Source organism: Spea bombifrons, chromosome 1 (assembly GCF_027358695.1).
Source record: "Spea bombifrons isolate aSpeBom1 chromosome 1, aSpeBom1.2.pri, whole genome shotgun sequence".
Lineage (NCBI taxonomy): Eukaryota > Metazoa > Chordata > Amphibia > Anura > Pelobatidae > Spea > Spea bombifrons.
In genome coordinates, this window is record NC_071087.1 from 21198692 (window position 1) to 21215325 (window position 16634).

Genomic DNA, 16634 nt, shown 5'->3' on the forward strand with positions numbered 1-16634 from the left:
ATCTGACGTTTTAGTATTTATTCCACTAATAACCCATTTAAGAGGAACTCTTACATTCTAAATATATCAGCGCTACGGAATTTGATGGCACTATATAAAACCATAAATAATAATATATCCTTAATCCTAATAATCTGCCTAAAGAGAAAAAAGATTCTATTGTTATGCACACAGAAAACATTCTACAGACAAACGGATTTCAATGAAATCTGCTCTTGGAGGATCAGTGGAAATGATCTTTGTGAATATCACAGCTGGGAAAATATAGCTTTTCATATCCAGCTAGGATGAATTGTGCTTCTATCTGACACATGATCCTTTAAACACAGCAAAAATATAAGGATATGTATTTGTTCAAATGCTCACCCAGTTAATGAAATACGCCTGGATAAATTTCACCACTTCCAGCGTAACCAGCAAACTGATTGGTATGAGGTTGTTGAAGAGAATGATAAATGTTAAAAAATTCAGCCCAAAGTTGCTAGCTCCAGCATCTGTTCAGCAACGACAAACAAAACGAGCATATTATATACAGGGAAGAACTGTGTGTGTGACAGATGTAAGTCTGTTCTCTTTGCGAAGCACAGTTACAAGTAGATTGTAAACTCGCGGGCACGACCCTCTTTACCTGGCGCTATATAAAGTATAATAAAAATAAAATAGAAGATTTTCCCACGGTGATTTAGCAGTTACTATATTCCCATATATTGCTTTTTTCCTCCCTGTTCAGTCAACCTACTGCTGGCAACACAGTCACACCGAATCCACAAATCCGGAATTCATGCTAAGAATGTTCTTGGTTTTGTTAAAAAGGCTTTCAGTCAAAGCGTTTGTAGATATCTTTGCTACAAAATATTCCTACAATGCCATTAAAAACATGACAGCTACATGCGCCCCTTTTTGTCCTTTAAGTTAAATCCTTTAAAAACAACATAGAAATGTTTAAGGATTGTATGGAAACAGCATTATTGGCTGCTTCTCTGTCAAACATTTGCAGAGATTTTTAAAAAGCACTGTTCCTTTTTAATATATACAGAAAGTATTACGCTTACAGTTTAAATTGAGATACCAGTCTTTCTGACTATGCCTCGAATTCCAAATCGAAGAGCCGATGGAGCAGACTAAGGAGATCGTTATAAGTGTACCAAACAAAAGTAGAATCTGCATGTTGGTTATACGCTCTACATTGGACAGCTTGAGAGGAGGTTTTGTTGAATTCTAAAAAAATAAATAAAATAAAATTATATATAATCAGATAGCATATAACCGTTAGCATCTATAAAAAGGAAGGCATGATTGACAACCGTTTTTTATATTTATAACAGCATCTTGCTATTAAATATATGCTTTGGACAGTCAGCTAGATAACTGAAACCTCAGACTTCTCTGACGTACATTGCATTTAAGAAACATTTTTCAATTGGTATAACAAGCTCTACCAAAGGAGAGCTGGTACAAAGGGGTTAGGTACAGTCTAGCGGCTCCTGGACCCATCCCCACAGTAACTAACATATGCCCAAGCATGCACATTTACACGTACACACATACACTTAAACATACTTACTCCATCACACTTTATACATCACACCCTTACGTTCCCTGGAGCGCTTCCTTACAGCTCCTCACACATTGAGTTAGGTGACCCCACCGTATTTCCATCTTTATGAGTGGGCCAGTTCACGTCAGAATTTTAGACTGGTTCCCCCCTAAACACTATATGCGACATACACAGTGCAGTACACAGTTTGCTACCAAAGTATGTCTCACAACTCAAAAAAATAAACATTAAAGCACTCAAAAATCCACATTTGACAAACGTAATACAAGCTCTTCTGATAAATTACTTACAGAATAAAAGTACATTTTTAGATGGCAAGTGCATACTATTTTTAAGTTGTGCAATATTTTCCAACATCACATATTCCATATTCATGAGGATTTAATGAAACCTATGGTACAAGTCTATGAAGTATTAAAGAAAATATAACAAACTCTGTATGCTCATCAAATTACAAATATTCAAATAAAACATTTCTCAAAAATGAAAGTCATATAACTAGTATACCTGCATGAGCTTTGTATCATGTCCAGTGTATACAACTATTCCATGAACCCACTGAGTGTTCCTTAGCTGAGCCCCTCTTAAGAGAATTTGGTCAGGGCCTAGGGGCACAGTTCTGTAAAACAAAAAATAATACATATATAAACTGAATTTTACTTACATATACATTATATATATATATAGAAATTTGGCATTTGGAGTGCAATTGTTAATTTTGGACTTTATATATATAGTCCAAAATTCCAATTGCACTCCAAAAGTCCAAAATTAACAATTGCACTCCAAATGCCAAATTTCTGCCCGGTGCCAAATAACTGCAGCAGTAAATAATATAAAGTCCAAAAATAATTACCGGCACTCCAGGGACTTTGCAAATGACCACACAAACAACTTCGGTTTTTATGTCAACGTTATGTCTGTAATAAACAAGACTGAAACGTTGACTTAAAAACCGAAGTTGTTTGTGTGGTCATTTGCAAAGTCCCTGGAGTGCCGGTAATTATTTTTGGACTTTATATATATATATATATATATATATATATATATATATATATATATATATATATATATATATATATATATATATATATATATATATATATAATCAAAAACGATACAAAGCACTCACAAAGATTAAAGTTATCTATTACAGTAACCAATATCATTAGTGGCCAACATTTTAGTCCCCTCCCCCCAAAGTTTTGTCAAGGTGCTTGAAATGATTCAAATACCAGTATTTGAAATACCCTGGGGTATGTGATGGGGTACATTGAATTGGCCGGCATTTGTCCCAAATGTCACAGGCGCAGGATGACCAAAATATATAAAAAATTGGTTTTGAAATAGCAATAATGCTACTTGTACCCATTGCCCCATGACTTGCAAAAAGACAATTGAATATTTCTAAACTCAGGACAAATATTATAATCTATTTATGAGATATTCCCATTAGCTTTTGTAGAGGCTGTGTAGTAGTAGGTTCAGTATCAGAAATAGAATCACCTGAGGTGTAGTCAAAAGTGGAAATTAACAGAGCCTTACATCGGTGAGATGCATGTGAAAAATTGTGAGGTTGTTGCCCACATAGCCAAACGGTAAACACGATGTCGTGTGTAATCCGGACTAACATTGTCAAGATTCTGACGTTTATAATTTATCAACTCTATAATCAATTATTATAGTTTGAAATGTATTCAGACAATTTAAGGAGCTTATAACTGGGTTTTGGGCACTTAAGACAATTGCATGAGAGTCTTCAAGCTTATTAGTTGTAATTTTAACTTCTATGAATTCTCTGCAATCCTCTTCAATGACAAGTAACCTAAAACGGCAATCCATTTACCACAGCCCTAATATACATTTATATATATTAACTTCAAAAATGCATACTTTTGTGTTGAAATTGTTTTGGATTCTAATTCCAAGGTACTGTAATATAGTTTGCAAAGAATGCAAAAGAAAATAATTCAGCTAGCATCCTAATCACTGCAAAAGTGCTTCCATATCCTTTAGTGAAGCGAAAAACTATTTATCTTTTTAACTGTCCTTAGCGCTAAGATTTTCTTAAAAGGTGAGAAACCTGTGCATCCCCAAAAACAGTTCCCTGTCGTTTCTCATGCATGTCATTAAAATAGTTTAGACAGAAGGCACAGCTAATCTGCAAGGGGAATCCAGAAAAGCAGACAGCAAGAACGTGAAAGCTTAAGAAATTACTGAGGCCAGGGGACAGACGTGTGCGTGGTTAAAATATGTTAAAAAAAAAAACAAACAAAAAAACAGACACAGTAAGTATGGGGAACATTTTCGACATAAAAAGGATACATTGCTTGCAGAATATAATCTGCTGTGTTTTCTCTACAACAGCTGTGAACCCAATATATATTTTAGTTTTTGTCTACTATGCAAACTAAGTAGTATTTCAGCCAACAGAGCTTCTTCTAAATTGAATAAAAGCTGCAAAAAGGCACAATGGTGCTTTATCACCGATTTAAAAAAGCATCACTGCAATACCATTGTTATTACCTGGACTAAAAATTGACTCCTAAGCAAGTTAGAATACAACGTTGATTCAGAAAAGCGGATACATTTACGTAAGCTAAACTAGTGCCGGCTTGCAGCACAGAGATACAAAACGCTCTTTGCTTACCAAAATAAAGATGTGATGCCGGGTGATATTTTCTAAATAAAGCACGGAATTACTGCCATCAGTGATATGGTTAAGATCTTACTGTGCGAGAGCGTGTTTTTTTTTTTCCCATTCTCCCCAGATGATGTCAATACATTATTTATAGATGTTGGATATGCGATCATCCAGAACTAGGCCATTTTCCTTTAAAAAGGAATCTGGCCTTTTGAAAATGAAACCAAACTAATCCCTTCATTAAATTTGAAAACGGACAGTCATGCTGTCTAGGTGGCTACCCAACTGTTTAGCGTAGACTAGAGATGCGTAATGCTAGCCATTTGATAGCCGCATTGCATCACTACATGCATGTAGACGATCTTACGTGAAGGTACTCATTTTGGAAAATGAAAGAAGAATAGGTTTGTGCGGCAGGAGTTACGTGGATCATTTAAAAGATAGAATACTTGGTCAAGACAATGTTATTCGTCACTTACCTTCTAGTTCAACAAGCAGCTACTAGTCTGGAATATAGATATAAATCCAGAAAATATTTGACGCTATAAGATCTGGCTAGCACATGTAGATTCCGGCATAAACATGAAATGTGCTCCTTTGAATTATTTTATGTACATACTTCTGTTACTTGACAGAAGAAGGTAATTCTGTAAACATAATAAACTGCCATCCCTTGGGTTGTACGGTTTGAAATTACCGTATTTGCTCGATTATAAGACGACCCTGATTATAAGACGACCCCCCAAAATCTGAATATTAACTTAGGAAAAAAAGAAAAAGCCTGAATATAAGACGACCCTAAAGGAAAAAAGTTTTACCAGTAAATGTTAATTCATGTAAACTATTTTTTTTAATAAAAGCTATGATTGAGAAAAATATATTTTTTTTGTTTTTATTTCTTTTATATTTTCTATTGTATTTTCCAACCTGTCCCCCAGTTACGCACATCTGCCCCCAGGCTTGCCACACCAATATGGCACTGTGGCCCATGATATGCCTTTTAACCCTCTATATGCCACTGTGCCCCATGGTATGCCTTTTGACCCCCTATGTGCCACTCTGCCTCCAGAAATGCCTTATACCCCTATATCCCATTTTGGCATTTAGGGGGTTAAAATGCATATTATGGGGCAGAGTGGCATATAGGGAGGTATAAGGCATTCCAGGAGGCAGAGTGGCATTAAGGGAGTTAAAAGGCATTATATAGAGCACTCTGCCTCCAGAAATGCCTTATACCCCTATATGCCACTCTGGCATTTAGGGGGTTAAAAGGCATATTATGGGGCAGAGTGGCATATAGGGAGGTATAAGGCATTTCAGGAGGCAGAGTGCACTATTAAATGCCCCCTTAACGCCACTCTGCCTCCTGAAATGCCTTATACCTCCCTATATGCCACTCTGCCCCATAATATGCCTTTTAACCCCCTAAGTGCCAGAGTGGCATATAGGGGTGTAAGGCATTCCAGAAATGCCCTACACACACACACACACACACACACACACACACACTTACTTACCGGTGCTTCCAATTTCCTGGTGTATTGCCGGGGCAGCGGGTTGACGTCTCATTCCGCGGCAGCCGGAAGGAGGTGGAGTTGGCAGCGGGGGTTTGTATGCGTCCGTCGCAAATACCTTCCCCGGCTGTCAGAGATCAGGAACTCTGGAACAATGATCTCTGACAGTCGGGGAAGGTATTTGCGACGGACGCATGCAAACCCCCGCTGCCAACTTCACCTCCGGAAGCACCGGTAAGTGTGTGTGTGTGTGGGGGGGGGCGACGACAGGAGGATCCAGGTCCCCTGCAGCGGTGCGGGGGATCTGGATCTTAGTCTCCTAATCAGACCTCTATTTGAGGTCTGATTAGAAGACGACCCCGATTATAAGACGAGGGGTATTTTTCAGAGCATTTGCTCTGAAAAAAACCTCGTCTTATAATCGAGCAAATACGGTACTCTCAACTAAAGTATTAAATTGTAAAATGTTATTTCACAAATTATAACCTAGGAGAGAGTAATTCGGAGCTATGAGATTTTTTTTTATAATTATAAATTTATACACATTTCTGCAGCACTCGAAGCAAACAAAGCAGCAGATATCCGGAAAAAAAAAATTAGTTTTGCACAAGGAACAAACCCGTGGCCATCCAGTCGGATGTTTCCGTTGAAATCATATAGATGTCGGTTAGGGCTTTCACATTCAATCTTGCCAGACAGGCTTATTAGTGTTTCTATATCCTTCATCTCTGATGTTTGAGACATACCCTGAAATGAAGTGACACAAAATAATATTATTAGCTAATGCAAAAGCAGTGAAACCATGAAACTGAATGAAAAGTGGTGAAGTCTCAGTGGCATACAAAGTGGACTTCTGATTATACATTATATATATATATATATATATACACACATACATATATATATATATATATATATATATATATATATATATATATATATATATATATATATATATGTGTGTGTGTGTTATTTTAATGCATACATACCATTACAAATGAATTGGAATAAGTGCTCTTTAAAGTCAGTTAATGGGTGCACGACAATGGTAATGAAATAATGCCTACTGGAAGAAGATATTCCTATGACAAAGGGTGGCAGAGGACAGAGGAGTTTACCTGTCGGATTTTAAGGTTTGTTTCACCATCAAGGTTTGAGGTTTCTATATAGCACATGGCTTGCGGCTCACTGCGAGAGAAAGACATACAAAATATAAGCATTGCTTTTAAAAATGAGACATAGTGCACCATTTCTCATTAAGCCATAACAAACGCCCATTAAGCATTTAGAAAACGTTTTAAATGATGTGACATGTATGAACTATATTAAAAATTAAAATAGACAGTAGCTAAGATTTCTAGGCAGACAAGTTTGGTGTATTTAGATTTGCTGGCACTGGGAATTCTTGCTTCCCAAGCACTTAAAAGGGGGTGGATACACTTAAAAAAGTAATAATTTTCTTTTTAAAATGAATCTCGGGGGGGAGGTTAATTATATCTGCTGTGTGCCATTTACTACTGTGCACCATGGCAGTGGAGGGGGACTGGCTGTAATACTTTGCCACATTATAGTAGCAATGTTATAAAAAATAAATAAAAAAATAAAAATAAAACTCACTGACCATTTCAGTGCCAATAGTGTAGGGAAAAGCTACTTCAGCGGTTAAAACACTTAACAGCGCATTGACCTCACTAGTGCCAGCATGCTATTATTAAGTTATGTTCTGCGATAGAAAGCATTCAGATTAGGCGTGTTTTCTGATACCTACATGCGTTCCAAAGCAAAGGCTGCCATGCCAAGAAAGCAACAAGCGCATCTACAATGCTATGAAAATACCTTTATTTTTATCATACTAGTTAGCAACAGAAAATGAAAAAGGAAGTGCAAAGAAACATTTTTCGAAACAGATAAACAACACATAGAAAAAGAAGTTGTGCTTGTTCAGAACTAGTCATATAAGCTGCGTTGAGATATGTGACATGCAGACACGTGCAGCTAAAAAGTGCAAACAAAAGGAAAACATTTCTAGTAACATGCTAAAAATTAAAAAGTGCAAGAGATCCTCCATAATACATATTGCAACTTCCAATTAAATACAGTGCAGTTAAGTGCCTTGCTGGAAATATTTCATTTTAAATAAAATAAAGAATTTAATATTTGTATTATTACTGTATGCTGACTCATACTTATTTTTGGATAATAGAAGGGGCCAACGCGGCCCGCAGTGCTAGACTGGACTACACAACCAAGGCATACAAAGGTAGAATGAGACAGACCGAATACATATTAGAATTATCCAGCATTGGGGGAATATTCTATAAAGGATAACTGCAAGAAATACATGTAGAGAGGATCCCACTTGCACATTTACTGCACCGTCAGTTTTCTGACCTGGACGACAGACTGATGAGATCTGCTGGGATATGCTCCCCATTGGTCACTTTCACTATTTCCCCTACAGCCACCTATGTATCCCAACATGGATATGATCAGAACAGAAAAGAACGTATAACGGAAAGGAAACAGAAAAGGACAGACAGAAATGGAAATATTAAGAAAATAAATACTTGGTTTATTAATTTTACAAATTGACATTTTCAAGATCCACTTCGAATTAGGTCAACACTGTTTGGCGTATAAGATTTGTTAGAATTTTTTTCTGCCGTCAACTCCCATAATGATCAGTGAAGCAGCTGGAATAACAGGGGTTAATGCCCACAAACCCTGTATGAATTTATATTGCGAGCAATGTGGTGCAGCTTTGACAGAAAGGCGAGCAGAACAAAAAAAATCCATTTTAATTTAATGATGCTTCATGAATCACAAGTCTGTTTTTAGACGATGTGATAAGAAAAGCAGTAGGTGACAGTCTCTGGTTTTTAAGGTGCAAATTAAACAAGTAAAAATGTGAAAAGAATACCCTTTATATATATATTTTTTGTGTTTCTGAAATGTTAAAAAGCACTATTCATATAAGACCTGATCACAAAATAGATCTTGAAAATAGACATTATAACATTGATGGATTAATTTAAAACTTCCAAGGAAATAACGATACACTGTCTTACATTTCATTAAAACTAACTCGATAACACACTGGAAGCTGGAATTCTCACAGTACAAGTAAAAGAATCTACGCGTTTACTCTTTCGGAAATATATATATATTTGCTTCATCCTTATTTCCTTGGAACCACTGAAAGTCAAGGCAGGGTAGAGAAACCCGACTCTACAGTGTTGGCAACAGCAGGTGTCTCTACCTTGATGAGAGGAGTATAGTGTCAGCAGGTATATAGTCTGTGCCATTTATTTTAACTATATCTCCAACCTCTATCTGAAAGAAAACTGGGAACTGGTTAATAGTCTGCAAACACAAATATGCACATTTAAACCAATACTGAAAACCAAAACATGAACCAGGATCCGGTAGAAACCGCGGCATCTCGGATTGGATTCTAGGTCAGGGCTGTGTATGTTCAACAAGAAATCCAACGCCTGAACTTATTTGTATTTTTTTTTTCAACCCAGACTTCTAAAACATTCCTATTTACTTATAAGCACTTAAAATACATCCGATGAATTCCCCCCCATGCATTTGGGAAAAAGGGCACAATGAGGATGTAAAGGGGCCACACAGCTGACATGTGCATTAAAAGGTGCATATGATGGCTGGAATGTCCCTTTAAACTGCGAGGGCCTATTAAATAAATTAAACAATCACACATCCTGGATCCTACTTTTGTTTTGTACTCAATACAAGCATGGCAGACATTTTTCAATCCCTCCATTATTAAAACACACAGCATCTGATCATCAAATTCACCATTCTTGTTATAAATTGTTTCACTGCTTTTTGCAAAACAAATGGACGAAAAATCACTATCACTGGCCCCACGCTTGTCATGCTTACACATAAGAGCATAGAGCTCTATTCATTAAACCCCACGGTAGGCTGTGGATGATTGTTGGTCAGCGCTGGCTGACTGAGCATCCTGGGGCTGTAGTTTCTCTGCGGTTTTTGAGTTATCCATCAGCTATCCCCACTATGGCCATCGGTTATATTCTAGCAGTATGACTCGGTGTATCTGCGATATAGGTATTTAAATGATTTGCTTTCGGAATATATAACTCCCATTATTTATACCGTGACTCACTATGTGAAAGAGAGCCATAAACTATGTTGAATAAACAACAGTTTTTACTGTGGATTTTTATAGTCATGGTTCATTAGTGAAGCTCACAAGGGTTAAAATGGGCCAACAAATGTAAAGCTGTATATAGCAGCCGAATAAGAGGCTTGATGAAGGTCAATTATTTCCATCCAGTGATTTCAGGAGAACACATTAAAGATTTAGAACTTGCTGCCATTAACATAACTGCATTACGATCACTTTTCCAGTTTTTGCAGAGTATCTCTTGGCACTTCCATTACAGTAAACGAACACCTCAGCGTTCAAACACTGCAGACACGTCTCCCCTCAGCCTTCACTTCCTACTGACTTTAATGGTTAATTTTTCACAATGTAATAATACAGATATTACGTTTTACAATGTGTAAGACGTCCATAATTATGTCACTTAATAATAATAAAGTTACTGTCAGTGTCCAATACACCATAGCCTGTAAAATCCCTACTAGACGTGTGTCAAATAGATCGCTACAGCTTATATACAGCCAACAAGATATTCCCATATTTCAGACACATCACAGGTTTTTCCCCAAAAGACAACAATCGCTGACCTTCGGAGCCAGCTTTACCCGGTTACATTTTTATACTTCAAAATGTTTTTCATTGAAATATATGCATAAGCACTTCCGTTGGAGGTTATAGCACCTTCTCTCTTTGGCTCCGAGTTCCTGAATAAAGAGATACATCGGGTGATGTACAGAATGCTGGTCCAAGTCTCATTCCAGATCCTCGCTTGGCATTGATATCGGCCATGTATCCAGTAACATTATGTGTGCTCTAAGCATTATGCGCTGTATTTTCACCTCACATAGGGTGCTGTGGAGAGGCAGGTGATTTTTCTGTGCTTTTGGCCAAAATACTAGCGCCACATTATCAGTCTCCTTAATAGTTTATCCCCTCCTATCAGAATGCCTCCGTGTAGTACTGTCTGCTGGATTCTCACCAACACATACAAGTCACATATCAATATGTGTACACACGTGTTTAGCCAGAACAGACACAGTAAACATGGAAGCTGAGGTACTACAGGGATTAGGTTCCGCATCTATCTGTATTACGCGTGGAACCATTTGCTAGGCGTCTACAAGCCCTGATGTAAAATATGTGGCAAATTCCATTATCTACTCTTATGTATAATAACTGCGTTGCAGATTTTGATGAATGATGGCAAACTTACTGAACGACAGAACAAGGGTGTATCAATCAATCAACCAGCAATGAGTGAAGATGATTGAGGATGCTGACTTGTAAAAGCTTGCATTAAGTAAAGTTTCTCTATGAAACCTTTAGCAAATTGTTACTTTACACCCTGTAGTTTAGATTTGTCGAAGGGAATGGAAAATATTCTTTTACATCATCATACTTGTGTACAACTCATCTCACACAGATGAAATGCCACACATAACCGATATCTAGAAACAGAGTTTGATGGTAGATAAGCATTTTTTTTTATTTTGGTACTTAAGGGGTTAAATGCTAAGAGGAAACCAATTAATTATGTGAATAGATGAGGTGCAATCATCATTACAGTAATGCATGTATCTAGAAATGCTATATGCATCTGTGCAGTAGCATATATAGCAGATATCACAGTAACCTTGGGATTGGACAAGCATTAAAACAATTAACCGGTATTCAATAGCCATCAAAAACATAATGAAAACATACCTTTTCCCAGTGTACAATTTCCCAAGCACCATTCCGCAGCACTGAAAGAGGCAAAGAAGTTTTGCTATGAAACACTGAAAGAATTGCAAGTCCCTTCCCATTCACTTTGTTCACTAATACTAATAATTCATTTGATGCCGATATCTCCTCGTTTCCCATGATCTCTCGTGAACATTACTTTGGAATCCTCCTCAGAGTAGGAAGTTGTAATATACTTCGTGTGCACTAGACTGGCAGCTTTGGAGAAAGCCTCTGGAGCTGCAGATTGTTTACAGCCATGCTATTGCGCCATAAAGTCATAATCACAAGGCGAGGCAGAAATTCTGAGAGGGATGCAGCAGAACGATTGTAGCTTTCACAGCACAACAGATATCTTCCATATAAAATACGAGAACTATAAAATATGCATATGGGTGTGAGACGTGGGGTGGAGGAAAGTGGCTACTCTTCTTTAACTCAGACTCATCGCCCTACCAGAGCTGTAGGATGTCTATCATGAGCTTGTTATCAGACACTTTCGTGCCATGAGATAAGTGCCCCTCATTATGGGTTTGGAATATATATCCTGACAAAAAGGGTGGCCACATATTAAGAATCAGACTATTAAAATAGCAAATATAATACACTATAATATCTACTGGTCTGGATGCAGAAAATGGTATTAATATAGTAAATATTCTAAAAATGGAAAAGTAAAGATTCCAGCGTAAAAGATAATCCAGTTTCCATCTTCATTCTCATCTTAAACAGATATATACTTATAACATGATGGTTTGATGTGTGGGCATGTAATAAATATACAAACACAGTTAAACCAGAGTTCAAAAACATATACAGCCTCCCAAACCTCCTTGCCGAGACCATACTGAGCGGTGCCAGAAGGAATGACATACAGCTTGGGCATTCTGCTTTCATTAAGGTATGATTACAGCCCCGCCAGCTCTCGTCACGCCCCACCGGGTACATAGTGTCTTTGCAAAGCATGTCACTTCGGCTGGAAGCCGGCACATTCCCCTGCTACGGACGCTTTGTAAAATATCCCCACCGCATTGACTCTGCAGCACCGAATACATACAAGGTGGTCGGCAATAAACCAAAGACATCACAAACTTATCATACCTTGGGTTTTTTTCTTGTTCACAGAATTGTCAGCTTTATGCCGTTTCTGAATTGAAGAAGAGACATAAAGATTAAAGGCGTACCGGCTTTAAATCCTAAACTGTACATAACTACTATAATCATGGATATGCCAAGCTGGGAAAAAAAACCAAATTAATCACATCACTGTCAAAAAATAGTCCTGTAAGTGAAGCTGTTCTGTTTTATACGACGTGCTTTGTCCTATATAGCTAGGACAAGGCGCTATATAAAACAATAAATAATAAATTATTGGGGGTTTATCTCACAGAAAAATAAATTTGGATCATTCCTCTATTACTTGCATTCAATAAATGCAAGTAATATTATGGGAGATGTAGTCCTGAAGCAGCTGGAGGGCCGCAGGTTGGACGCCCCTGATATATATATTTCCATAGCGGATCTAATAACGTATGATGGATTTTACAAGGGTTTAACAATAAAAGTCTAAATTTGCTGGATATTTCATTGTTAGATCATCATGTGGTCCATATGTACGCTATATATATATTAGGGCTGAAACAACTAATCGATAAAATCGATAATAATCGATAATGAAAATCGTTGTCAACGAATTTCATCATCGATTAATCAGATCGATTTTTATCGATTATAAAAAGAGGTTTTTTTCAGAGCAAATGCTCTGAAAAACTCCTCTCCTTATATAATCCGACCTCAAAACAGAGATCGGATTATAACACCGGAATCCAGATCCCCCGCAACGCTGCAGGAGACCTGGATTCCCCTCACTGTCGGCCGGTCTCTCACTTCCGTCTCTCTCCCCCTCCCATCTGCCTCCTCCCCCCTCCCATACATCACTCTGCCTCTCTACCCGGCACGTTACTGACAGGCACTTTCCCTGCAGCTTCATAGAAGCCTCAGTGTAAGTGAAGGTGAGTAACGGAGTCTGTCTGTGCGATGCAGACCCCCACCGGCTGACAGAGAATCATCCTCTCTGATAGCCGGTGAGGGTCTGCATCGCACAGACAGCCTCCGTTACTGCCCTTCACTTACACCGTGGCTTCTATGAAGCTGCAATGAAAGTGCCTTCAGTAACGGAGCCGGGTAGAGAGGCAGAGCGGTGTATGGGAGGGGGGAGGAGTCAGAGGGGTGTATGGGAGCCACCCTCCAATACACCACTCTGGCTCCTCCCCCTCTCATACGCCACTCTGCCTCTCTACCCGGCTCCCTGGTGTATTGTCAGAAACGGAGGTTCACAGGAGGCAGAGTGGAGTATGGGAGGGGGGAGGAGGCAAAGTGATGTATGGGAGGAGGCAGAGTGGAGTATGGGAGGAGCCAGAGTGGAGTATGGGAGGAGGCAGAGTGGAGTATGGGAGGGAGAGGAGCCACAGTGATGTATGGGAGGGGAGGAGGCAGAGTGGTATATGGGAGGGGGAGGAGGCAAAGTGATGTATGGGAGGGGAGGAGCCAAAGTGATGTATGGGCAGGGGAGGAGGCAGAGTGGTGTATGGGAGGGGGGAGGAGGCAGAGTGGAGTATGAGAGGGGGAGGTGTTTGGGAGGGCGAGGAGCCAGAGTGGTGTATGGGAGGGGAGGAGCCAGAGTGGTGTATGGGAGGGGGAGGAGCCAGAGTGGTGTATGGGTGAGTTATAGTGGTGTATGGGGGGTATTATGAATTTTTAGGGCATATAGGGGGTATAAGGCATATGGATATTAGGCATATCAGGTGGGCATAAACATATCTGGGGGTAAAAGGTATATCAAGGGGCTCAGTGGCATATAGGGGGTATAAGACATCGATATTAGGCATATCAGGGGGGCATAAAACAAATCTGGGGGTAAAAGGTATATCAGGGGGCTCAGTTGCATATCACTGGCATATAAGGAGTATAAGGCATATCAGGGGGCACAGCGGCATATCAGGGGGCACAGTGGAATCTGGCATATAAGAGGTATAAGGCATATATGGGGGCAGAGTGGCAAGCTGGGGGTCAGATGTGCATAACTGGGGGCAGTTTGGTAAATAAAAAATTTAAACAAGGCTTTTTTCTCAGTTTTTATTAAATATGAAAAATAGTTAACATATGAATTAATATTTACTAATAACTTTGTATTAAAACCTAGTTTGAGAAGCACTGTGTTTGGGTTCTTGTAGCTTTTATTATCATGTCAGTAAAATAAGAAGGTGAATAGAGAGAGGCCATTGCAATAAAGAGATGAAAGTGTAAATTGTACGTTTTTTATTGCAATTTTTCTTCAATTTAAAACAATGTATTTTTTTATCCGATTAATCGACAAAATAATCGGCCAACTAATCGATTATTAAAATAATCGTTAGTTGCAGCCCTAATATATATATATATATTGTATTCACCTTTACATTAATTGCAAGTACCTATTATAAACCCATAACAAGAATATTACATTATAAGAAAGGGATATATCTATAGATATCTATTTATCTATATCGAGAGATAGACATATTTAAGATTTAAGATTTTTTTCGGGAAGCACTAATCTGAATGCGGGTATGTTGTATATTACTACGCTGTTCGATTATATTTGCTCCTGGAACACACTGAAATACCAACTACAGAGTGGACAGATCCCTTTATTTATTCTTGGCCTATAATTGGGCAATTCAACGTTATGGCTCTACCCCATTAAAAAATGTAGCAAGCACCATGTAAGGGATTTTAGCTTGATTTATTTGCCAATGACCTGCTTGCCAAGCCCACAGTTCAAAAGAGAACAAAACATCTAATAAACCTTTCCCTTTTAATGAAAGTTTGACAAGGTATAAAGATTCCCAATGACTGAGGCTGGCCAGTATACTTACAACATCTTCTATAATTTCTTTCACAGCAGCTACAGCCAAAATAAACAAGAGTGGAACCAGAGTTGTATAGCGCCCTGTTGGTGACACATCTGGAATTTGCTGTAAATAAATCAATAAATAATTAAGACAACAAATTAAGACTAATGCTGTTGAAAGCACATTTAACGAAGAATATTGAGTACGGCTGGGCAATGCACTTAGGTTTAACCATTTACAAACCACTGAAAGCGTCAAGATGCTTCAGGAATAAATACTTTTGAGCAGATGTCACAATGTGGCTTTAGGAAGAAACCCCACAAGCATTGAAATGGCCACATTTACAAAGTCTCTGCTGGTCGAGATATTGGCCTAAGGCAAAACATCTTCAGTCCAGTTTAAGCTTAGAAGACATTTAAAAAAGGCTTCACATTACACGCAGCATTAAGTCTCAATGAATTAGGACACAAAAAGCACATCAACGATCCATTGTTATGTATTACATCCAAAGCGCCGCCCCAAACAATTCCCATTTTGCACACAGCACGGTTTTAAGAGAACCTTTTACCAAACTATAGTTTTTTCCCCCAATTAATAAAACTAGTCTGTGTTTAAGAGAATGGGGTGTGCAATGAATTTGCATGGACCCATCAGTACACATTTCACAGAGTTTTATCCTTTCCTGATTAGATAAAAGTTTCCAATCTTATGTTTCTTTGCACGTTATACTCATTCCGCAGCAGCTGTTGTGTTGATCATCAATAATTTTGTTGTGTGTATACACGGATACTGCTGGTAATTTCATTACTGGCGATGGAAGAGATATTCTTGCACCTTGAAGAAATTAAGTAACTGTGTGCATTCATACACACACACACATTTGCATTGCTGCACCACTTTGTACAGTACCACAGTTAAAACTCAAGCTGTGTATGTTTAACCGTTAATCTTACACTTACACACTCTAACACCATAAAGTAACAGACGCACATTAGGCTCTTATGCTCAGAAACACTAATAGCTTACAATAACAGATACACTACACTCATGTACACACAGGCTAACACCATACACTAATATACACACACTATATGCTGACATACACACTCGTGCCAATGTCATACTGTAACATACACAACTCCACAGTCAA

The 16634-nt window shown here is 38.3% G+C and overlaps 1 protein-coding gene across 5 annotated transcripts in view; it reads right to left on the reverse strand.

Moving 5' to 3' along the window:
* Window positions 1–16634, reverse strand: part of ATP8A1 (ATPase phospholipid transporting 8A1) — a 90172-nt gene that overhangs the window by 50918 nt on the left and 22620 nt on the right. For 4 of the 5 annotated variants that reach the window (XM_053458415.1, XM_053458410.1, XM_053458413.1 and 1 more), the window contains exons 5-13: window positions 15509–15607; window positions 12693–12738; window positions 11574–11614; window positions 8976–9049; window positions 6835–6904; window positions 6336–6463; window positions 2066–2177; window positions 1053–1218; window positions 367–494 (exon numbers count right to left, since the gene is read on the reverse strand). In XM_053458415.1, the coding sequence (XP_053314390.1) occupies window positions 367–494; window positions 1053–1218; window positions 2066–2177; window positions 6336–6463; window positions 6835–6904; window positions 8976–9049; window positions 11574–11614; window positions 12693–12738; window positions 15509–15607 (864 nt within the window). Of the gene's footprint in view, window positions 1–366; window positions 495–1052; window positions 1219–2065; window positions 2178–6335; window positions 6464–6834; window positions 6905–8107; window positions 8182–8975; window positions 9050–11573; window positions 11615–12692; window positions 12739–15508; window positions 15608–16634 lie in introns of all 5 variants that reach the window. The other variant, XM_053458412.1, reaches the window with a different exon arrangement.